At 52.9% G+C, this 23,515-nt stretch overlaps 1 protein-coding gene across 2 annotated transcripts; it reads left to right on the top strand.

Annotated features, from left to right (window-relative positions):
• Nucleotides 1–355: 355 nt before the first annotated feature.
• Nucleotides 356–20,794, top strand: ALKBH5 (alkB homolog 5, RNA demethylase). 2 transcript variants are annotated; one of them, XM_068908415.1, is made up of 5 exons: nt 356–557; nt 973–1,780; nt 9,183–9,263; nt 13,759–13,914; nt 15,788–20,794. In XM_068908415.1, the coding sequence occupies exons 2-5, from the start codon at nt 1,071–1,073 to the stop codon at nt 15,969–15,971; spliced, it is 1,131 nt and encodes a 376-aa protein (XP_068764516.1). In that variant the 5' UTR covers nt 356–557; nt 973–1,070; the 3' UTR covers nt 15,972–20,794. The 2 variants fall into 2 exon arrangements, with proteins under 2 accessions (XP_068764516.1, XP_068764517.1); XM_068908416.1 differs by having other exon boundaries at nt 382–557; nt 970–1,780.
• Nucleotides 20,795–23,515: the final 2,721 nt, after the last annotated feature.

Genomic DNA, 23,515 nt, shown 5'->3' with positions numbered 1-23,515 from the left:
GCGCACGGGAGCGGGCGGAGCCTCTCGGTGGCCGGGAGGGCGGCGGGGGCGCCGCGGGCGGCTGTGTCGGGGCGGCGGGAGGGGCGGGCGGCGGAGGGGGGAGGGGAGGAGAGGAGAGGAGCAGAGAGGAGGCGGAGCGGCCGCGGGGCGCGTGCGCAGCGGGGGCGGGCCGGCGCTCTAGGCGGCCCCCTCGGTGATCCGGGATGTCGGGCTGGCTCCTGGTGACGTAGCGCGGAGCTCGCGCCGCGGGAAGTGCTGCGCGAGACCCCGGTACCGCCGCCGCCCCCGCGCTGCCGCCGCCGCCCCGGCCCCGCGCCCCCGGCCCGGCCCCCGCCATGGGCAGCGCCGCGGCGGCGGGAGCGGGCAGGGCGCCGCGCCGAGCCGGGGCCGCCGCTGGGCATGTGCCAGGCTCGGCCGCCGCGTGAGCGCCGCGCCTCCGCCGCCGCCGGCACCGGCAGCTTTGTCTGCGTGCGCCGTTCCCCCTCCTTTCTCCCCCCCCCCGCTGCCGCCGTCGCCGCCGGGACCGCCTCCCGCCTCGCCGCCGCCCCGGGCAAGCCGTGAGTTTGGCGTCAGCCGCTCCCCTACCCCCCCCTCCTCCCCCCGCCCGGGGAGGGGAGCCCCAGGGGATGGTGTGGCCGCAGGGGGTGGGGGGCACCTCGGGGTGCCCCGCCGAGGAGAGGGCGTTGGGGCTCTCCCCGGCCTCCTTCCCGGTGCCGAGCCCCACGGGAGAGGGATCTGCCGTGGCCCCATCCAGCAGCAACTCCTGGCGGGGGGGTGGCTCGGGCACGGCCTGGACGGGTGCATGGGCCCGGCTGGGGGTCCCGGGGCCAGCCTGCGCCCAGGTGCCCCAGCCTGGACGTAGGGGCTGCCTTGGTGCTTCCTCCAGCCCGGGGCTGGGAGGGGTCAGGGGAGCCCGGCCTGGAAGCCTGACTGATTGCTCTGTCTCTCATCCCTTTGGGGTTCTTCCAGCAGGGCAGCGGATGCCATGAATAGCAGCTGCGTGTGCCCCTCCGTGGCCCAAAGCGGTGTGCAGTGAGGAGATCAATAAAGGAGGGGGCTGCAGACGCACTATGGCTGGGAGTGGCTACACAGACCTGCGAGAGAAGCTGAAGTCCATGATGCCTTATCGGGACAACTACAAAGGCGGCAGCCTGCGGGAGCCCATGGAGTCCCCCTACGAGCGCAAGCGCAGGTACCACGAGGACTCCGACTCCGAGCCCAGTGACTATGAGGAGCAGAAAGAGGAGGAAGAGGCCCGGAAAGTCAAAAGTGGCATCCGTCAGCTTCGTCTCTTCAGCATGGAGGAGTGTGCCAAGATCGAAGCCCGGATTGAGGACGTGGTGTCCAGGGCTGAAAAAGGGCTCTACAAAGAGCATACAGTGGATAGAGCACCTCTTCGAAACAAGTATTTCTTTGGGGAGGGCTACACGTATGGGTCTCAGCTGCAGAGGCGAGGCCCCGGCCAGGAGCGGCTGTACCCTCGGGGGGAGGTCGATGCCATTCCGGAGTGGGTGCACGACTTGGTCATCAGAAAGCTTGTGGAGCACAGGGTAATCCCCGAGGGCTTTGTGAACAGTGCTGTGATCAACGACTATCAGCCTGGGGGCTGTATTGTCTCCCACGTGGACCCCATCCATATCTTTGAGAGGCCCATCGTCTCTGTGTCGTTCTTCAGCGACTCCGCGCTCTGCTTCGGATGTAAGTTCCAGTTCAAGCCCATCAGGGTCTCGGAGCCTGTTCTCTTCCTGCCGGTGAAGAGAGGAAGCGTCACAGTACTCAGGTAACTCACCGCATTGCTGCTGAGGCCTCTGTTTAGCTAATGTGCTGAGACTTGGTTGTGTAATGCTAATCACGAGACACGTGGATGCACACCCCAACAGCAACTCAGGCATGATTCGCCTATCTGTAGGTGTGCGGGGTCTCTGCACCTTAGAAAGGTTAAGGAAGGATCTGGGGGATACTGCCACCGTGGCGAAGGGGGGTGCAGGAGAAAAGGTGATTTTTTTTGTTTGTTTTGTTTTTTAACAGGCTGGCTGCAGTGCTGCCTGCTTGATGGCTGTCCTCTCTGCGGGGAATGACGCGAGTTCTGGTCTGAATGTGGCCACTTGTGGAACTGAGCTTTGCTTTAGTTCCTATAAACAGTTAAAATACGCATCGAGACACAAAATGGATCCTCTGCCCAAGAGCGGTTGTAGTAGAGCAGCTGGTTGAGACAGGGCTCCTGGGTTCTATTCTTAGCTCAGTCGTTGACTCCCTATGTGACCTTAAGCATAGAGGGGAGATGTGAAGGGCCTTGTCTTCCTAATCTGTAGATTGGGAATATTAAATCCTCACCTGCCAGACAGTGATGGGAGATCTGAGTGCAGAGCCTTGTGGGACCGTCCCTTGGAAGTGCCGTATAAACATGGCATGGCGACCATGTGTACTGCTTGCAGGTACAAGAAATTATTTGTATTCTTGCAAGTGGAGGAAGAGCTGTAGAGGTGAAATGACCTGCCCAAGGTCACAGAGCCGGTCGGTAGAAAAGCTGGGATTGGCACTCGGAAACACCGGCGTCCTAATCCCCTCTGTCTCCTGGGTTGCGCTGGTAGTCGCTGCGCAGGCTGAGCTTGCAAGCAGGTAGGGGGGCGGGCTGAGTGCGCACAGGCTGCTGTGCGTGGCCTTGAAAAAACAGTGGGTTTTTAGGTATTATGGAGGGCTAGAAATACAGTGCTAGGGCTGCCTGACTTCATGAGCGTAAGTCTCTCGTGTCCTGAAGGTCAGAGTGCTCCCTGCCAGGAGCAGAGAGAGCCCAAATTCTGCCAACGGTGCTCTGAGCTATCAACTATATCTTTTTTTTTTTTTAACTGGGAAATGTCGAGGCCAGTTTTCAGGGCTCCCTGGCCGTAACACAATCCTGTGTTTGGCTTGTAAAGTGATCGCTGCAGGGTTCAGGAAGGAATTTCCCCCCCACATACGTACAGCGTTGCGCTGTTGACTAGTGCATCAATAATAAATGCTTAGATCTCGTGTAGCTTTTATCTCTGAAAAGCTGCACAAACATTAACTAATCCTCGCAGTACCCCCTGTGTTAGGTAACTTCTGTAGATTAGTGAGGGACGAGAGGGACTGCAGATGGCTATGTGAGCAAGACTAGCACTCCTGAGGCTAAAGAATTTAGCTTTTACCCTGGTGAATTTGACTGGGCCTGGGAGGGTGCTGGAGAAGGGCAGAGGTCAAGAATGATTTCATAAAATAGGGCTGGGAGCAACCCATCTAGTGTGTCATTTTACTCCGAAGCAGCCTCAGTCCTCCAAGGATGGAGACTGCTTTTATTGGGCTACCTTTTCTGGTCCATAATATCTCGTTAGAAGGGAGGAGGAAAACTTTCTACCCTAATTGCCTGGTAGTGATTTGAACCTCTGCCTTTCCCAAAGGGACTTGGAGTAAGTAGTTATCCTTTCTTTCCCAGCCAGTGTTTAGTGTATGTATAGCAGTGAGAGTATTCTCTCACTTTGAAGCATTCTGGCAGAGCGGTCACATCCGCAGGGTCACAATGCAGGGTCACATCCATGGTCTGACAATATAAGTCACTAGGAAAACTCTTGTGGCCTTACATTTGAAGGAGTATTGAGACTTAGCAGTGGAGTATCAGCAGTTGGGGGAAGAGGGATAGGTCCTTTTCTCTGCTTCAGGACAAGATAAGCATGTTGTCCTGTCCATTACCCTCGCTGTCTACCCAAAAGGCTGGAAAGAGTGAGGAATCTGCCTGAAGGTTCCCAGAATTGGAGTGCGGTGTCCCCCAGGCCTGCGTGGTCGGGTTTGTGGCCAGCGCTATGTGGGTGCCATAGTCAGTTTATTAGTGGGTTAAGCAAAATAAGATTTTTTTTTTTTAAATTTAATGTCTAAATAGAACTGTTGTTTTTTGACTGACCCACTGTTGGCATTCAGTAGCTTAATCCACAGTAAGATGTTCTGTTTTACAGCAAATAATAGACTTTAAAATGGGGATTATTTCAATTTCAGTACAGCAGTTAGCAGATACTTAGCACTCACTTAAGAGGGATTCTGCCAAAGTGATTGTTCTGCAATGATATGATCCCGGCTAGATACAAGTTCCTTGACTTCGGCAAATCTCCTGTCTCCCTCCTAACCTGTGAGGTTTGAGAGGAGAGGGAAGATGTGCAGATAGATCTTCGGTAGGCTCTCAGAGGTGTATGTCTGATATCTAGCTCTTGGTTGTGTTTAAGTCAACTCTCCAAACTTGGCTCTTTCTCTTCCCAGTAAATAGTTGCTGAAGGCAGTTGCCCTGGAGATAGGGAAACGGCGCAGATAGAAACAGCATGCTTGTAATGTCTGATTCAAATATTGCTGGGTCAGTGGCTGCTCCTGGCACGTCTCCTTTCTGGGGAAGGCAGTGTAGCCATGTCTGTTTTGCTGCCGTGTGGGAATGGTGAGGATCTGCAGAAAGCTGTTCAAACTCTCTCTTTGCCCCACAACTTTCTCCAGCTCTCCCCAGTGTGCACGTCCTGTTCCTACTCTAAGCAGTCTATTCAAAATTGTCTTCCTGATTCTGTAGCCACCTACTCCCCCACCCCCTGGGGGAGTCCATGTGTCAGAGGGTTCCCGTATCCCTCCTTTGGCTGTATGTACTTTGTTTCCTTGGGGGCTGGGTTCAGGTTTTTTCCTGCTGGAATTCCAGCTGTCAGTAAAATGCCTTATGGCATGTGTGCAAAGGATGCTGCAGGCTAAATTTCATAGTAAACGGGAGCATTTTTCTTCTGTCAAACAGCCTGTGCTGTTTGCAAACACTGAACCTGCACCAAACTTGCTGTAAAGTGCTTAGATCTCAAACTGCAGGTTAGTGTTTAAAAGGCGGCTTCTTTAAATAGTTTTGGAGGTAAAATGAAGACTCTCCTAGCTGTGCTGCGCACCCCTGCCAGCAGGACAGGCACTAAGCCACACTGAGGCCCAGGAACGAGGCCTTTGCTCTCCCAGAGAGGTGCCTTTGTTCTTTTGCGCTTTAAGTGCTGATTTGCCCAGCTGTAGGGTTTGATATCTAGAAGAAAAACTCCTGCAGTCCCCTCTGCAGGTTCTTCTCCTGTAGCCCCAGGAAGCGAGTAATCATGCAGGTTTGTTTCCACTTCCACATGTTGGCCTCTGCCTGCTGCCAGCCGGGCTGAGAGGAAATGGCATCAGGGCGTCTTGCTGTGCTGCTATTCTTGGGCAGTCTGAGTGAAGCTGGATTTCAGGCTTGTGTACCATTCACTCCAGCAGCTCTCATCTTAGCCCTGAGTTGCAACTTTCCATTAATGGCTGTTGAGTGGAACATGTTTGTGTTTTTCTTTTCTTTTCTTCTTTCTTTTTTTTTGTTTTTTAAGAATTTGACAAGCATCTGTCAATAGAGGCAGTGGGAAGGAGGTGGAGGAAATGTGCACGTTCATCCTGGGGAACGTGTGCTTTGACAAACACTTAACCTGGAAAAGAGGAAGCTGAGGGGGCCCAAAGCCACTGTGGAGTGGGCAGTTCTAGCCAGATCGCTCTGCACTGGACCGTGCCCTGTGGCCACTGTCGTAGGCAACAGATCTTGGGAGCCCGTGGGCTTTTGTTCAACTTCCAAATGTTGCCTCTCTTAGTACCACGGTAGGAAATAATTGATTAGGTTGTAGTTAGCCAGAGGAATAAATTGCCGAAGGTGACGTTCCTGACGTTCTGGGAGCTTGTACGCCATATGGACTTTTCTTCTGAAGCTGGAAAGCGCTCTAGGAAGAGAATAGTCTACTCCCCATTGCTTATAATAGCAGTGGAAACATCTTGATGTTTCTCTCTCCTGTTGTCTAGAGGCATGCCTGATGGTAGTGTAATCAGAGCTGGTTGTAGTCTCTGGAGGATGAACCTGCTTTCCTCCCAGCTGGAGGAATCTCTGCAACTGCCTGTATCAGACGCTTTTCTGTGCAAGTCTGAACCCTCAAAAAAAGTTGTAAGCGCCTCTGTTTGGTGCAGGGGAAGTCCTGTGTGTGTCAGTGGAGAGGTGAGGCAAATAGATTTGTTCAAACTCTGCTTGAACTAACTGACGTGTCACCTCAGTGGCTTGTGGCAGCAGCTCTCAAACGGCAAGTAAAGCCTCGAGCTGTGCAAACCCCGTGACGACCGGCCTAACCTCTCATGGTGTTGTGCTAGTGTGTGAGATCCCTCTTCCCACCAGCAGGCCTGGCCATCTTCAGCCCCTAGAAGCCTCTCATTAGAGACTGTGCAGAACTCAGGGCCTCCTTTCTGGTGATGTTTGTACAAGAAATCTACTTTTATCTCAACATAAGCCAGTTATGTTATGGCTCAGCACTAACTCCTCTGGGCTGAGGAAGGGGGCTCCCAGGGGGTTTCTGATATAAGATCCAGCAGGTTAGTAAGGAGGTAGGATGTTAGCTGGGCTGCTTGGAATAGCATGTGGAGAGCCTCTGCACCTTCTCTTGCTCGTTTGAAAAATGGTCTACAGGTCAGACGCTTCATTCTCGGGTGTTCATAAAAGCGTTCTTGTGGGCAGCAATTTAGGGCTTTCCTTACGGAGAGGCAGTTATCCCTCGCCCTGCACTTTGGTTTTGTTCTCTGGGCAAAAAACTAATCTCTGTTTCTTCGCCTTGTGAACTTTGCCGTCATCAGTATGTGGCAAGGCCAGGTGGCAGAGGTGAAGTTTATGCTGGCATGAAGCATAACAACTGGGACAAGATGAAATAACTTGTTCTTCTGTTTCTCTGCCTGGTGCCTGTGTGAACCTCTCTGCTGGAGGGCCATACGGTGAGACACTGTCACTGTATTTGACACAGCAGAAACTGAGTTTTCTCCTGCCTGCATGGTGTCGAGGCTGACTGGTGGGTGCGCATTAGGGCTTTAGGACTGGAGTACCAGGGCTGTTGCTTTGCTGGCAACCATGTACATCTGGGCCACAGGTTTTGTTTAACACCAGTTTGAAAGTGAGCTGGAAAGTAGGATCCTGTCTGGGGAGAGGGAATGTGTGTGACCTGACTAACATCTCGTGACGGAGAGTGCAGATCTTGAAACAAACCTTTTCCTCATGTTCAGGGTGTCGCCGAGGATGTGCCGAGTTGAATGTTAACATGGATGATATTAATGAGTTTGCTGGAGCTTGATGAAGAGGTTCCTGGAGCATTATTATAAGCCCCTTCGCATAACACTGTCTTGTTCTGCAGTGCCCTGAATGATGGGGGGATGGACAACAACCCCCAGTTTAACTGATCAGGTCTTAAACTCTTAACTCTCTTCTCAAAGCAGTGAATCTCTCTTGGAGAGAGAGCTATGCATTTCTAGGTGAGTGGGTGGGTTATCTAACCAGATAAAGGAAACATGGTCCTGTCCCCAGAAAAGGCCTGCGTGTGTGTGATCTGCTCTCCTCGGCTCTGAGCGTCCTGAATAACCTGCAGGCGGATGGCGGAGGCTGTGCTCCCAGAGTGCCAGCTGAGAGCCGGCTCTGCACTGGCAGCAGCGGGCTAATGGCAGAGCCCTGTGGGCAGTGGCTTCCCAGTTGGGCTGGAGGGTAGGGGGAGAGCAGCGAGAGCAAAGCCTTCTCAATAGGAAAGAGTATCTGGAGGTGCTGCCAGACGCTGAGCTCAAGGTCTGGTATCGCACGTGAAATTAATTCTGAACTTGGTGCGAGGCAGGACATGCTGCGACTGTGTTGTAAGCAAAACACCTGCCTCTGGGAAGTGCTGTGGTGCCCTGCAGTAGAATTTCTTCAGTCTGCAAGCACATGGATTAGCTTTTTGGGAGACTTGATTTCTGCTTTGGGTTAAACCAGGGTGGGAGTGTGCTAGCCTACTGTGATCTGAGCAGTTTTCATCCAAGGCCCCTTTGAAGTCCTTCCTGTCCTTGTCAGCCATTTCAGGAGGCTCCAAAAGCCTTTAACTTCCCTTTCCCCATGTCGGACTCAAGAAAGCACTTCTGTTTTGAGAGCATCTGTCCTGAAGAGAGGAACAGTAGGTAGAGGGCAGGCCCATGTCTCAAAAACTTGCTCATTAGCATCCATGCAAAGAGGACACAGACATAAGAGAACATGTTCCTGCTTAAGCACCTTTCCGTGAGGCAGCTTGTTTATCTGAGCAGGTGTGATGGCTGCTCTCCGTGAACTCACCTGAAGCCGTGTTCTCGTTCACTGTGCTGGACTCTGGGCACTGTGCTTAACAACAGAGGCAGCCACAAGAGAAAAATTACTGTGCGTTCCAGCTAGCTGGGACCCTGCTCTGGCTTGGCTTTTCTCTCCTCCTGCTAGAAACTTCAAGTAGATTAAGTCATCTCATGTCCCAAAACACTGTCCCGCATATAGCAAGAGCATGGCAATGTAGCTGTTTTAGCGTACTGTACAGATTGTCAGCCCAAGTAGTTGTCTCGAGCCCTTGTAAACTCTGGCATGGAGGTTTTAGGAGTGCAGCTTGGTTTGCAAGTCTGAATCAAAAGATTAGCCATCGCCTGTTCCCAGTGTGCGTTGTACTGGGTTTAGGCTGTAGTGGGGTGTGGTATTTGTACTGCGACTGAGAAGGCAAGAGGAGAGGGCAAGAATGCTGTGCGGGGAGTGCCCCAGCCCAGGTGATGGGGGATGAAATGTTCAGCTCTTACCACCGCTGGTGCTTATTGTCTGCCCTCCCCTCCCGGCCTAACTACTCAGTGTCAAAACCCACCTACCTTCCACAAGGGATGCTCCAACAGCAGGCTCTTCTAATCAGCTCTGATACATGTACACGTCTGGCTGTGCTGTGCACCTCAGTGGTGATAGATGGCTTTTTCTCAGCAACATGTGTGCGAATGTTCTTTGGAGCAACGTGGGGATTTTTTTGTGTTGTTCTCTCAGTCCTCTTGATAAAGTTTCCCTAAATGAATTAGCTGAATTTACATTCCATAGACTCATTTTCTGTGCGTCTTAATTCATGATGTTGTGGAAGGTGACAGTTTCCTCTGGTATATGCTAAAAATTTGAGTCCAAAAAAGAAGGCCTGACTGTCCTCATTTTTTTCCTGAAGGTTCTTTCTTCCTGCAAGTCTGGCTCCTGCCCACCTAGGGAGTTGTACAGTATTTGGAATAGGAATTCCTGGTGGAAGCTAAGAAATGACTGGCCAAACTGAGTTGTCATGGCTGGCAATCACTTCCTGCCTCTGCCTGTCATCCTGCTCACAGTGGCTTTTTGTTTTCATTGACAGTGGGTACGCAGCTGATGAAATTACACACTGTATTCGACCACAGGACATCAAGGAGAGAAGAGCTGTCATCATCCTTCGAAAGTAAGTGTTGAAGCCCTCTGGACAGTGAGATAAACTTGAACGTGCTCTTTTTTTTAAAGTGACTTTAAAGAATCTCTTTAAAACTGCCTTGTTTGTAAATATGCTGGGTTGGCTTTAAATCTTTGTCAGATCCCGCTGTGATGCTCGCTTGTGTCTTGCCATACCCGTTGCTTGGCCAATGGAAGTAGATTGAACTTGTTGCTACAAAGTTAATCACTTCTCGCTTCTCGGCTCTGCACGGCAGTACTTCATTGTAGCGTCTGGGTTTGCAAGCGCTGTTAACATCTAAATACCTGGCTTTCATTGGCTGCCTAACTCTAAACAGCTAGGATTTCAAACTCTCTTTGTTTTGGACTACATATCATATGATCAGGCACCTGAATATCTGCATGTTATAATCCACATGTTATATCCACATTACAGTCCAGTTACCTGGACTATCCTTTGAAGCTGCTGATGAAGAACCCTCTATAAAGCAGATATGGTTTTCTTGGTAGCATGGCCGTCATCTCCTGGGGAGAGGGAAGAAAAGGCTGGTTTCCAAGTCGAATGGCTATAGTAAGTTTAATGATCAGGTTACACAGCTTGTCTTCTGAGTTGATGTTGGGAAAGAACATTCTGTAAGCTGTATCTCACATCTCCTTTTTAGGAGGTACGCTGTCCTGGTCAGCTGGTGGTAGTTCATCAGCCAGAGTCTGTCCCTAAAGCTCTTCAGAATAGAAAACAAACAAAAAACCCACACCAAGCTACTCAGTATAACCTTGTTTGTACCCCGAAATATCCTCACTCCCCAATTGCATTTACTAGACGCCTACAAAATACATGGCTGCCATTCATTAACCCTTGTTGATTGTGCCTTAGAAGGTGTTAACGACAATACTAGTGTTCAGAAATCCTCTTGGAAGTGAAACCTATGACTTGAGTACTGTAAACCTTTGTAAACCCAGACAAAAGTGTGGGCACAGTGGAAGGGCCGCAATTGTAGCCCAGGCTGCCGTAAGGCTAGCAGGCAAGCAGTCTGGATTCAGACTTGCTGAGCTTTTGGGCAGCATAGTTGGTTTCAAACAAGTCTGGCAACATTGTGAAGATATGGCACAAAGCCAGCAGAATGGAGAGTTGGACATCTGGTTAGAGAGACCCATGAAATGAAAGCAGGAAAACCAGCAGCCTTGAGGCATTAGCCAAGCAAAAGCAGCACAGACCCAGGGGCGAGATGTGGCAGATGATGGGCTAGGATGAAAGGAAGGAAGATTAGAACGAAACCACCCGATAGCTGGTTATTGCCACATTGGGTTTAAAGTGAGAGGGCTGTAATGAGAACTAAAGGGCTGTTACGTTCAACTTGTTGGCTACTGCAGCCAGAGAAAAGCCGTGGGATGCTGATTAGCACCAGTGGAAGGCCTCTTTAAATGCTGTAGTGGGAGATGTCTGGCATGAGCTGCCTTAGTTGGACTTTGGGAGAGATAAGCTACCTGTCCTACAGCGTGGAGCAGTTCCCTAGAAGAGACAGACTTGGCTAAATAAACTGAAGCTACTCAAACTGGTGCAGATGTGTAACATACCTGTTTAAACTGTCTCTATCTCTTGCTTTCACCAGCCTCTAAGCTAAGGACGTTTAGTTATTTCAGTCTAGCCTGACTGCCCTCAAAGTGAAACTGGGCAAACATCTAGCTAGTTGGGTTGTATCTGGCTGACCTAGTGCATCGCTGTTGGATGGAGAAGGCCTGCTAGCTGCTAGCAGAGCCACGTTGGCTGTGTTTGCTTAGCTGCCCTTTTGTAGCAGTGTATCCTCCTGTCTTCCCCAGAGGGGCCTGATCTGCTCAGTGTTAGATCAGAACTGTCTCTGCCCGGTCGTATGCAGACCGTGATGGGCTGAAGTGACTGGCAGGCTGCTTGAAAGCACAGCAGGATTTTTCTCTGAGCAAAACGGAAACCCCTCGGTAATTATTTCTGTGTAATCTCCGTAGGGCTTAGCAGCCCTGGTGAATACATGGCAAATGCCTGTTCGCCAAAGGGTGCAGCCTGCTGCCAAATGGAGCTTATTAATTGCTGCCTATCCCTTGTGACGAAGGCTGTCTCCTTGCTGAGCCCTGTGTGCACACATGCATGCACAGCAGGGCTGCAGTGACCTTTGTCTGTGCTCACATCCCCAGAGCATGTATTGCTGTGGTGAATGCCATTCCCTGGTTGCGGATCATGAGACTTGTGCAGACTTAAATAGGGTGTTATGCAACCAGGAAAACAGCTACTTCCGTTAGTAGTCTGCTAGCACGGGAGACTTGGGAGCCAGTGACCTCATAAAACTCATCTTCCTTGTCTTCTCAGCAAGGGTCAGCCCTGGGCTTTCCAGACAGATCAGATCTGGTGGGTCACAGAATGGCATAAACTTTGCTGCGGTTAGGAGCTGGGCTGTTTGACTTTGAATAGGCTGCGAGAGTGTGTTGGGCCCCAGACGTTGGCGTCTGAATCTGTTCTTGCCTGTGCTCTGGGCGTAAGGTACTAAAAACAATTTTTGCTGGCAGTGGCAGGAGAACAAAGCTGTGTGTGCTGGAGAAGTGACTGGGTTTTGCAGGATGCTTGAGAACAGCGTGGTTACCAAGTAGGTCATAAACACTTCAGTGCTGTAGTGTGATGATATTTACAGTGTTTCCTGTGTACCAGAGTGCAGGACTACAGGGAGCCAGCAAGGTTTTGAAGTGCTTCGAGAAAGAGGCTGGGAGGGGAAGGAACGATGCTCTGAATTTCAAGAGATGCTCAGAGAAGTAACATGGGAGGTGGGGATAGAAATGAGACCTATTCAAGTGGGTCTCGAAAGTCATTTTAGAGGGCTTACGGTACCATTTGTAAGCACTTCTTGGTAAGCCATTACATCTGGGAGTTATTTTATTCAGCTAGAACTTTGATAGGTAATTGTTCTCCATTTAGTATAGTTCCTCCTAGTGTCTGCTCCTGTGGCTCAGGAGCTCTGCATTGCTCTGTGGAGGTAAAGAGCATGGCTGGTGTTCTCTTGCCTTTGCAGTGAAGGCAAGAAGTTTTCAGTTTTCTTCACTGGAGGCCTGTAGTTGCCATTATATCTGAGAGGTATTTAAGCCACCTAACTTGTCTCGGGCAGGATCCGCAGTGCTGTGGTGTTCTAGTTGGACTCCATCCAGTCCTGGAGCTGAGAACAGCCCAGTGCGACGGCATCACAGGCTAGCACGGACTCCAGCCTGGTAGCTGCCTGTGCAAGTATTTCTTGTTCCTGGTGTGCTGGGGAAACTTGGGCTGCCGTGCCCAGCTTTGCGTGTGCCGGCCTGGCGTCGGCCTGGTTAACAGAACAGGCCGTCTTCGTGGGGATGGCAGAGGAGCTTTGCTTGGCACCTGCCGATGCCTCCCAGCGGGAGTTTAGGTTGGGTTTTCCAGGTGGAAACCCCCTTCAAAAGCTAAAGTTCAAGACCAGAGAGCAAGAAGTAATTCTCTCCTTTCTCGTACCCAGACCCCATAGGTATTCACCCCTCATCCCTTGGAGGGAGGCAGGCTGCAGAAACATCAGGGTGCCTTTCTTTCCAGGAAGTGGCTTGGATCCTCTTGAAGTTGGCCGTTCTGAAACACGGGCACCACCTTGTACTGTATTTTGGTGCTTCGGCTTCAGTCTGTGTTTTGAAATAGACTTTAGCACTGCTTGTAAGTTGAGACTGGTAACTATGCTGTGCTTGGAGATGGTGATAGAACCGTGATAAGGTGCTGTGTCGTCAAGTTTTCGTTCCTGCCGCACAGCTGTTGCTAGGCCTGTTGCCTCTCTTCCGCGTGTGTGTGGAAGCTGCCGACTGCAGCCATGCCTGGGCCAACAGCAGAGGCAGTTCTGCTCTGGGATGAGCTGTGTTTGCTTTCTGGTATAGCTTTAACATGTTTCTATTCCAGTAGGACTACGTGGGGATGTTGGAAGGGACGTGATGAAGCTTCTGTTTGCTAGACGTTCTCGTGACTCTTACTTTGACTTGTGCTTTAAATCTCTTTCCTAGTCGAGCTGAGAGATGCCTGACCCCATGAGGTGTCTCAACAGTAGGGAGATTCTGGGTAGAAGCAGTTATTACTGTTGCAGGGGATGGTGAATTCTGCAGTGCGTCTCTCGGGTAGTTTAGCTGGAGTTGCACATTAGTGAACAGTCACTGTGATTTCACAGGAGGTTCTAACACATCTACTCTGTATCTCTTGACTGGGACTGCAGTGAGCACAGCACCATTCTTGCCCTCCCGCATTCACCTCCTGGCTACACTGACTCCTAAACCATCCACTTTCCTCCAGCCAAGACGGTAGAGGTCGAAGCTGAAGCTTCGAGTACCAGAAAGCTGCAGTTTGTGCTGCTGTTGAGTGTAATGTTCCTGACCCGCTTTCTGAGTTGCGTGACTGGGACGGAGGGTTCTGCTTTAGTGCATCTAGGACAAACGTCTACTGCAGCATGCTAGCAGTTCTCCAGAAACTCCTTGCAAATTCTTCTCTTTTTAAATATTTGCAGAACAAGACTAGATGCACCTCGATTGGAAACAAAATCGCTGAGTAGCTCTGTGTTGCCACCAGGTTACACCTCTGACCGTCTGTCAGGAAGCAACAGGGACCAGATCCTGAAACCAAAGCGGTCCCATCGCAAAGCAGATCCCGATGCTGCTCACAGGTAGGATGATCTCTCCTAAGAGCAAAGTTTTGGATGGTGCCTCCAGGTCAGTGCATGTCTGAGGTTCCTGGCCTCTAATGAGGGAGGCTGCATGTCACATTTAAAACATTTGATTTTCCACCCCTTTAGTGGAAGCTGTAATGCTTCTGTCCGATCCTACCTGGAGTGACCTCCCAGGCGCTTTCTGTGGCGTACAGATCTGTTTTATTCGAATGAGGTTCTTTATATGTTCCTTCTAGGCTTGCGGAGGCTAAGCCCTGGCTGTAAGCAGCTTACGTTGTTTATCCTGTGAGTGGCATAATGAAGAAGCAATAGATTTGGCTAGGTCTTGATAAATGCAGTCATTCAGAACAATAGTTTCCCTGCAGCTAATTATTTTTGACCTCTATTGCCAAGCAACCTGTGCAGCTGTTATGAAGTACACTCTGAAAGTAGTCTTTGGAGAGAACGTGAGATTTTGCTAACTGGGAAGGGTGAAGACCTTCTTGGGAAGCTGCTTAGACCTGTTCTGATTTTAGAGCTGCATGTGGGTTTTTTGTTTGTGGTGTGTATGTGGGGGGAGGATGTATCCAGACTGTATGAATGCATAAGAGTGACCTTCCAGGAACTCTTTGCTGAGGTTTCAGACAGTTTGAGTTCTGGAGCAAGGGCTCCCGCAAGGGAAGTGTTTAAACACCCTCTTGCTCTCTGTATGAATGCACTGATAGCCATGAGCGATAGCAAATTTGCCAGCTGTATTTTGGGCTATCATGCGATGTTTCTGGTATTCTCTAACGTCCGAAGCTTCCCAAGGATCGAGATGGTATTCTCCTCACATCGTATAAAACCAAAAGGTTGGCTTGGTCCCGGGGCTTGGCTGCTGCACAGTCCCAGCCCTTGTTTCAGCTTGTCTTAGCAAAGGAGGAGGGCGGGGGATGGCTTGTTTATGAGCAGCGCTCATTCGCCAGAACTCCGACTGACTGGGAACATAGATCAAGAAGAGAAGCTGGCCTATGAGTGAAAACTGACCTCCAAGCATGCAGTGGCCAGTGCTGAATGATTGGAGAAGTGATCATGCAGGACAAAGTCTGTAGATCTATGAGAACAGTTTCTCAGCCCGATGTGAAGGAGATGCCCCTTATCTGAGGGGGCTGTGCACAGACCCTGTGTGTATGGAAACCGTGATGGATATTAAAAGCATTTTTCTTCTTCCTTTGGCCTAAAAGACTCCAGTATAATACAGATAAATAGCACTGATATCAAATAGCAGCATGTTAGAGGAACTCAGGAGTTTCCACCTAGGGCAAGATAACCGGTTTGTGCAGCCTTGAATACTATCAGCATTGTCCTAGTATGAAGTGGTCTCGGGTGAGAACAGAGGCAGTTTTGCAGAAATACTGACTGGGCTGTGCTAACATTTGAGAGAACTGGCAAGAGGACAAAGGAGTATGGAGCTATGGTTTGATCCTGAACTACAAGCATCCTAGCAGTTTAAAAGGGATTCAGCTCTGTGCTGTGACTTCTACAGCGTGAAACACAAACGGAGACCCTTATGTACAAGGGATGTTACTTGGGGCCATAAACTGCACCTAAGAAGGGGTGGCTGGTCTGTTTGGAGGTGTTCCTGGTGGAGAGAAAGGCTAAAACTTGCAATGTGAAGGAGAAGGACTTGCACTATTGAAAACCAAATTCTCAGCCTCTCCACGGGACGCGCAGCTTGATGGTTTGTGTTTTGCTGAGCACCCAGAGCGTAGGGCCAGGAGAATAACGTGGGCATAGTCATTCATATCGCTCACAATATGCAAACCTCCAGATAGTCTCCACCCGAGGAATGCTTAAATCCCAACATGGATGTGCGCTTTCATTCCCTCCCTCTCTCACTCTCTTTCCTTAGGCCGCGGATTCTAGAAATGGATAAAGAAGAGAACAGGCGCTCAGTCCTCTTACCAAAACATAGGAGACGGAGCAACTTCAGCTCCGAGAACTATTGGCGAAGGTCTTACGAGTACACAGAGGACTGTGACGAAGAGGAGGAGGACGGCAGTCCAGCCAGGAAAGTTAAAATGAGGCGACACTGAGGAATGCACTTTCCAGGCTCGTGGAGCTGATGAGATTGGCCTCCAGTCTGTGAAAACTTTCTCCTCCCTCTGGCTATCTTCCATCTAGCTTCAGTTTTGGTTTTTCCTTTCAGGCTGAAGAATAAACAGGAAGGATCTAGCAATTTGTTTTTATGAATGGAGGAATGCTGAGACATACGTGAGGATGGAACATGTCCAGTGCACGTGATGTCCTGAGTCATGGGTCAAATGGGCATCTCTCCCTTAGGAAGCAGATAAAGTTATGCCAGGCTGTCTGTTGGGATTTTTTTTTTTGAAAACACCAAAAAGTTTAAGTGTTTCATTGCGCAAGATTCAAGAATTGTATTTTTGTTTTTTGCTTTAACTTTCTTCCTTTTCAAATGTTCTAAATATGATGTTTGACCCCAGGAGCTGAAATTCTCTGTGGTGGCCTCGTGTTCCTTGCTTCACCAAAGGGCTCCTTGGTCTGCTATTACCTAGTTGTTGTTGGGTTGTGTTTTAAGGGTGCCCTACAGTAACTGGAAGCTTGAAGCTTTGCAGACCCTTCTTACTGCAATTGATTACAAAAGATTTAGGACATTTTTGTTGCACTTTAGTACCAGTTTTAAATGCTGTAGATTTCCTTTCCAGTCCCTGTTCCCAAGCCAGCTTGGGCTCGCAGCCTTGTGTCCCTGTACTGCCATCTCCATTAAGAATGTACCTAAACTCTGGTTTCCCAGTGCTGGTTTGACCAGGGATGTATTTTGTTTGAGGTGAGAGGAAACATGGCTGGTGTCTTGCCTGGCTTCCGTAAGGCCAGTCTAGCGTTAACCTGAGGTCCGTATTGGAGTCGAGGGACTGCCGAGTGAGCGACTGCATTGAAAACATGCTGCTTTCTGGAGCTGGAGATAGCAAAGAGGTGTAGGAGAGAGGCTGCGCTTGTGAGGGTGCCTGTCTTGGGACCCCTTGAGGAAGAGCCGTCCTCTGCTGCCTGGCAGTGTGGTGGACTGGCTTTTGATCCCCTTCTAGGCGGAGTGAGTTGAGATGGCAGAATATCCCGTGCCTTGGGAGCTGCTGCAGGAACAGGCGTTGCTGTGGCCTCAGGGCTACTGGGCAGCTTGGCCATGGTCCTTCCCCTCTGGGGCTGGCTTAGGGAGTGGGAACACTGCAAGGCATTACAAAGCTCTGGTTTGGCCCAGGAGACACTGTCAGTTCAGGAGTATCCAGCAGCCAGCACTGCATTGGTCGTGTGCCTCTTTCTTGCTTAACATTGAGTGTATTCTTGTGGCAGGGAGTCTTCTGGTTGCTACAGAAAATGCTGAGAAGAATCAGGCTTTTGTCTCTGTGGAGTTAATGTCAGAAAGTGTCCATTCTTCCTTTTCTTCTCCCACCCGGTTTGCATTACTATGGCCTGAAGTCTCAGCGCTTTCAAAGTTTGGGGCCCAACACCATATTTAGAACCCTACTTTAAGAAACTTCCTCAAGTTGATTCTTTGAACCCAAGTGCTGGCAGTCATAAGGAGTAGTCTTATTTTTAAATAATTTTTACTGCTTTGCCTTCCCTCAAATTGTAGTTTTCCGTAGCGTTGTGTTCCCCACACTTCATGGTCTGCACGCTTGGCAATAAAAAGATGTAATATATTTTGAAACCCGTTTGCTGCTGTCATGAGGAGCTCTCAGTCAAAAAACCAAGGCATTGTTCCCTGGAGCACTGTTCCTTAGCAGTCGAGCATGTTTGCTAAAAAAGGGGTTTTGGTGTGGTGTTCCCCCCGTGACTTCTGCAGCTCCTGCTACTCGACTGCTGGGGTTACTGCTAAGGCTGGATCTAGCAGCGGTACTAGGCAAATGGAGTTAGTGTCAGTGTCACCTTCAGCGCAGCGCCCATCTGTGGGAGGCTTCGTAGGTGAGGCGCTTGGTGCCTACCTTTGACTCTCGTTGTTAGATTGCCTTCCTGGCTGAGACCTGTCCGCTCGATGTGGAGGAATGAGAACAGCCTCTTGGCCGTCCTTCGAAGGAACTCTGCCTTTTCTGCCCAGAGATCTGAAAAGTTCATGCTTCTGCTGCTTCTGAAACTTTTTTTTTTTTTTTTAAAAAGAAGCTATTTTCAGATCACAGCATTTGAAGCGGGTGTTCCTCGCCCTCCTACCTTGCTGCAGAGAATTCAGGCCAGCTCTTGGCTGCAGAACCCCTATTTCAGAAAGCTTGGCGTTCCCCCGCTAGCAAAGCAGCATGCGGGGAGTATCGATCCCTTTGCCTCTTTACGGCTGGCATCTGAAAACGTCTTTGGCAAGCTAGAGATCTGCTAGCAGGATGCCTGGGAATGGCTGTTTCTAATTGTCTTTCTGGATTTGTCCTGAGAATGCCCTGCGCCCTCCTAGGGCGTTAGACTGTGCTGCTCGCTCTGTTGCCGGTGGCGGTGTTTGCTGCGGCTGCTGAGTCGCAGGAGGCAGAGCTGCCTGCGCTTCCTCGCCAGAGGTCTCCGCTCTGCGCAGCCTGCTCTTCCCCTCTCCTTCCTCCCCCCGCCCCTCCTGATTTTAAGCCTACCTCTGCAATACGGATACTGTACTCTGGTGTCTCGACTCAAAATGAAACTGGAGGCAACCTGCCTTTTGGGGGCTGTTTCAGAGCTCCCAAAGCAGCGGGATCGCTGTGACCCCTATGGGACGAGTATTGGCTCTATCTCCACTGAAGGCTAATTAAGGCTGATTAAGGCATCTTGAGGGCTTTCCTCTCGCCCGGTACAAACCGTCACCTCATCCCAGTCCTTGTGCAGGCTGTACACGCATGGGTACCTGTTTCAGTTTTGTATTCCTGCATGCCACGTTTGGGAGCTCTGCCTTGCCTTCCCCCACCCCAAATCTGTGCTGTGGGTCTGAGTTGGCAGCCGTTTCTGAAGGGCGGGCGAAGCTCCTTGCTGGAGTCGCTTTTGAGTCTGCTTCTCTTCTGCTGTGTTTTTAGTTTTCAAACTGACTGGTTGGGGCTTGGCCCCTTGGAGAGAGAGTGGGACACAACTGGTCTGACCTATAGCATCTCTTGGGCAAGGAGTCCCCAGTGTGTAGGCAGGCTATTCTCCCCACTTGTACAGACATTTTATATATATATATACACACACACACACACGTATGTATATGTGTAGATACATGGTTTTTTAACTCTTTTGCACTGAAGAACATCAGAGTGAAACCTTGATTCAAAACCAGAAGATGCATTTTTCACATGGATCCAGATGTCTAGATCTCTTACTGCAACCTGTTTGGTAACACCGTGGCTCAAAATATTGATGATACCCATATCTGTTCTCTGCAGCTGGCTCTGTCAGGTCTGTGGGCTGCGTGCAGACTTTGGGGCAGGCCGGTGACGTGAGTCTAGTGTGGAGAACGGATGGCAGCGAGCTCTGGTTTGCAGCCACCTGCCCGAACGCGCCTCGCTGCCTGCAGAGAAAGTGGAACTTCTCCCCATCCGCCGCATGAGACGGGCTCGTTGCAGACCTGAGCCCGTTGGCTTTGTTGTCTTCGTCTGGTCCAGTAAGGCAGTTTGAATTCCTCTCCATCCACTTGCAGCATGTAGTTTGTATAACCTGCTCAGCCCGTCACTGGGAATAAGGCTACGTATAATGCAATAACCCCACGCACACACCCTGGACCCACAGCCCGGACCACGGAAGAACTTTCTTCCCTAAGGAAGGGGGAGGTAGGCAGGGGTTTCGTCCCCGCTTTTCTGCAGTCAAAGGGAGGAATTTGTTTTTGTTACTTACCTGTATCTTGAGAAGACTCAGCGTTCAAATAAAAGCTCTCGAGTTGGTTGTGTGGGCTTGACGGGTCCATTGCCAGAGAAGGAAGGGCTGTTTGCCGCTGTAGAGGGGTGAGCTGGCCGAGGGAGTGGCTTTTAGATTCGAGTCTGTAAGCAGATGACTGCTTTGCTGAGGTTGCCAGATGCCTGGAGACAGCTTCCACTTAACTTTGTCTAGGTAGATTGCATGTAACAGGAAAATCCCGGTTGCCGCATCTGGCTCTCCACACCTGCTGTACTCTAATCCAGCTGTTAGTGAAATAAGAGTTGTGACACACATGAGCTGTAATCCAAAGGCTTGGTTCCCCTCGGGAGGGTTGTTCATTTGCCAGGCTGTGAACTCGCTCCGCGGGGTGAGCCGTTCGGGTGGCTGCGCTGAACAAACAGCGACCCAGGCACGAGCTGACTTCGCTCCTCCTGCGAAGCGTCGGCCCGGCTCCCAGGCTGGGGCCAGAGTTGGCGTTAAGGCTGTTAGTACGTGCTGTGCATAGTGCTCGCTGGAGGGGGTCCGAGCCCAAACCCACAGGTCTAAACGGCTGCGACGCTTTGAGGATGGTTCAGAGCCGGGCCTGAATGTAGAGGTTTGGACCCACCTCTAGCGGCAAATAGTCTTTTATATGCCAAATGCAGTTCCCTTTTCAAGTTGGGAGGAGGAATGTTAGGCCGAGAAGTGCACGTCTGCTCCTTCCCGCTCCCCTGTCCACACTTACAAGTTCTGGCTGACTTTAGTTTTGTTTTTTAAAGATTCTAATTTTTTTGGTTACAAATAAAAAAGAAAGTGGCAATATTTTTTTCTGTAAGCTTTTCCTAGGAAAAAGCGTGGTTTGTAACAAAGTTGTACAGTTCTGAAGTTTGAGATACAAGAAGTACTGTGTGAAACGCTGTAAATGGGGCAGAGATTATTTTATGTACAGTCTGATGTGGGGGGAATCTTTTAATTCTGGTTGATTCTTAGGAAGAATTTGGTTCTTCACTGTCAGGGTTTGGAATTTCATGGTTTCATTTTTTTTTTTTTCTTGTATAGATTGCTGCATTAATAAAAGCAGAAAGCATCACTTGCCTGCCTGCGTGGTGGTGCCTGGCTCGCCCCCAGGACCGGTGTCTTTCCTCTCCCCGGCCGCCTCGGCCCCTGGCTTAGGTAACGCCCGGCTCTGAGCGTCGCGGAGCCCGGCGCTCAGATCTGTGCCTCCCTTCCCCAGCGGCAGAAAAGAGGTTGCGGCGCAGAGAAATGGTTCTAAATAAAGGGAGTCTCTAGCTCCTTGGGGACGGGGGGCATTTAAATACAAAGTCTCCTCGACTTCTCTTGCACTGCCCTAGAAACTGGGGACAAAGCTGTGGCAGGCGCTCGCGTCCCCTCCTGTCCCCGTCTTCCCCTGCCTGCTGTCAGTACCGACAGCGGCAGGGAGCAAAAGTCAAAGCTGTCCCCGTTCTCTCAGCCCCGTCCGGCTCGAAGCCTGACTTGGCTTCGCTCCCTCCTGCCACGGCTTGGAGCCGGTGCGGAGGCGGGAGCGGAGCGCTGCAGCCCGCTGGGGTGAGAGCAGAGCCTGGTGGGATCCCCTGTGCCCAGGGTCCCCCCGCAGCAGCCTCCGCCGGGACCCCGGCTCGGTGGCCTGGGGTGGTGAGCGCTGGCCGGCCGGCTCCTGGCCACGTAACCCACGTCCGGGATGCTTGCAGGCCGCCCAGCCTCCTCGCCGGGAAGGCTCGGCGGGGTCTGCCGAGCCGTCCCGGCAGCGGGCTGGGATTCCCCCTCCTTCGCGTGCCGCGTTAGCCGCGACCGGTGGGTCACCCCGCCGGGAGGCACGGGTGCGGGCTCCTCGGCGGGCCGGGCTGCTGCGGCCCTGCGCTTCGGCCTGGCCGCGCGGCCCCTCGCCCGCCCTGCCCTGCTCCTTCCTCCCGCAAGAGGGAGATGGCAGCGCGGCGGGCGGCCGCGCAGCGCCGGGGAGGGGAAGGCATGGACGGGGCCTGCGGCGCGGCATTGCATCCCGGCGCTGCGCTGCAGCGAGGAGGGGAAAACGAGGCAGGAGGCCGTGCCGGCGCTGGGCAGGCTGCGCTGGCTTGGCACCCGGGGCGCCGTGCGTGGCTGGGGGACGGTCCCCGGCCTCGCGGGGCCAGGGCGGCCGCCTGCGTGTCGTCGTCACCACGTCGGGCGCAACGTCACCCCGTCGGCTGCAACGGCTCCGTCCTTAACCGAGCGTTTCTGAACCGAGGCGCGAGGCGGCCTGTTCCCGGGAGCGCCCTCGAACAAAGACGCCTTTGTGGAAGGAAACGGCCTCCCCGGAGCGGCGGATGTCCGGGAGCGCCCTGCCACGGGGCACGGCACCTCGCTCCCGAGCCCTCGCCGGCGCCGCGAGGGCCTTGACGGGGGCACGGCGCAGCCCCGGCCTCGGCGGCTGTCCAGCGCCAGCCCCCTTAGCGCCATCACCGCTCGCCCCAGCCTCGGCCCCGGGTTCTCCAGGGAAGCGATGGGCAAAGAACCCCCCCCCCAGATGCATCGCCACGGGGGGTCTCGGGCGCTGGCCCGTGCGGCCCCGGGACAGCGTTAGTCAGCAGGGAGGGGAGGCCGGCCCGGCCCAGCCCTGCCCGGCTGATGTTGCGCCGGGTGACGGCGCTCGCCTGACTCACCCCCGTGCGCCGTGGCGCTGGGCAGGGTGACACCTCCCACGGGGCCGCCTCGCCCTCCGCCGCTCCCCGCGTCCCCCTCCGCTTCGCCCCCTGCTCCCCCCTGCTGAGGCCGGCTCGCCCCCCGCCGCCCCCGGGGGCGATGCCAGCGCAGGACGGAGCCGGCAGGCATCCCCGCGCGCCTCGCCGCCGGCTCCTGCTTCTCGACCCACCCTCCCCGCCCCGGCTCCGAGCCCGGCTGCTTCTCATTATTTCATTTCCGCTGAAACATAAAGCCTTCTTCCAGCTCGATGGGCCCGATGCGGCCGTGTCCCGGCAGGTCCCCAGCCCCCTGGGCGGGGGGAAGCGAGCAGAGGGTGCCCCGCGCCATGGGGCAGCAAGCCGGCCAGGGCAGCGGGCACCCATCCGGCATTTCGGGGACGGGGAGGACAGCCGCTGGGGGCGAATCCAGCTGCGAGCGCCCCGGCTGGCCCCCGCCGCGGGAGCCGGGAAGCAGCGCCCGGGGCGGCGGGGGGCATTTGCCAGCCCAGCGGCGGCGCGGAGACAATCGGCCGCCGGCCGGTGACGGCTCCCGAATACTAATACGGCGGGCGGCGAGGCGGCCCCAAGGGGCCCGCGGTGGCTCCCGCTGCTCCCCCGAGCGGCGCTGGGCTCAGCGTGGGGTGGGAGGGGGAAACATGCCCAACACAGGGGCTGGCGGGATCCGCCCTGTCCCCCTCGGTCCCCACGCAGGCCCCGGGTGGCCCGCGAGGCCCGGAGGCCATGATGTCCCGTGGCCGCCATGGGCCCCCAGGCCGGGCCGGGCCTTGGGCCCTTCCCTGGCAGCCGGGAGGCCAAGGCCCCGGGTGGCGATTCATGGCAGCCGGCGTGGCGTGAGCCCAGCGTGGCCACAAGACCGCTGCGGCCCTTAATATTATTAATTGTGTTAATTAGTGACTAGTGTTGCGGGCGGCAACGACGACTGTTCGCGGTGCTGCACGCCTCGGTGGGTGAAATGGCGGTGGGGGGAGGGGGGGCTTGTCCTGCCGGGCTGCGGCCGCCTCACCCCGGGGCTCTGCGGAAAGAGGGAGAGAGAAAGAAAGGAAGAAAAGAAGGGGGGGGGGGGGGGAAAAGCTTCCCAGGGAGGGCGGCGGGCCAGGGGCGGGAACTACAACTCC

Source organism: Struthio camelus, chromosome 15 (assembly GCF_040807025.1).
Source record: "Struthio camelus isolate bStrCam1 chromosome 15, bStrCam1.hap1, whole genome shotgun sequence".
Lineage (NCBI taxonomy): Eukaryota > Metazoa > Chordata > Aves > Struthioniformes > Struthionidae > Struthio > Struthio camelus.
The sequence above is the reverse complement of the archived record's forward strand: the minus strand, read 5'-3'. Positions and strand labels throughout refer to the sequence as shown.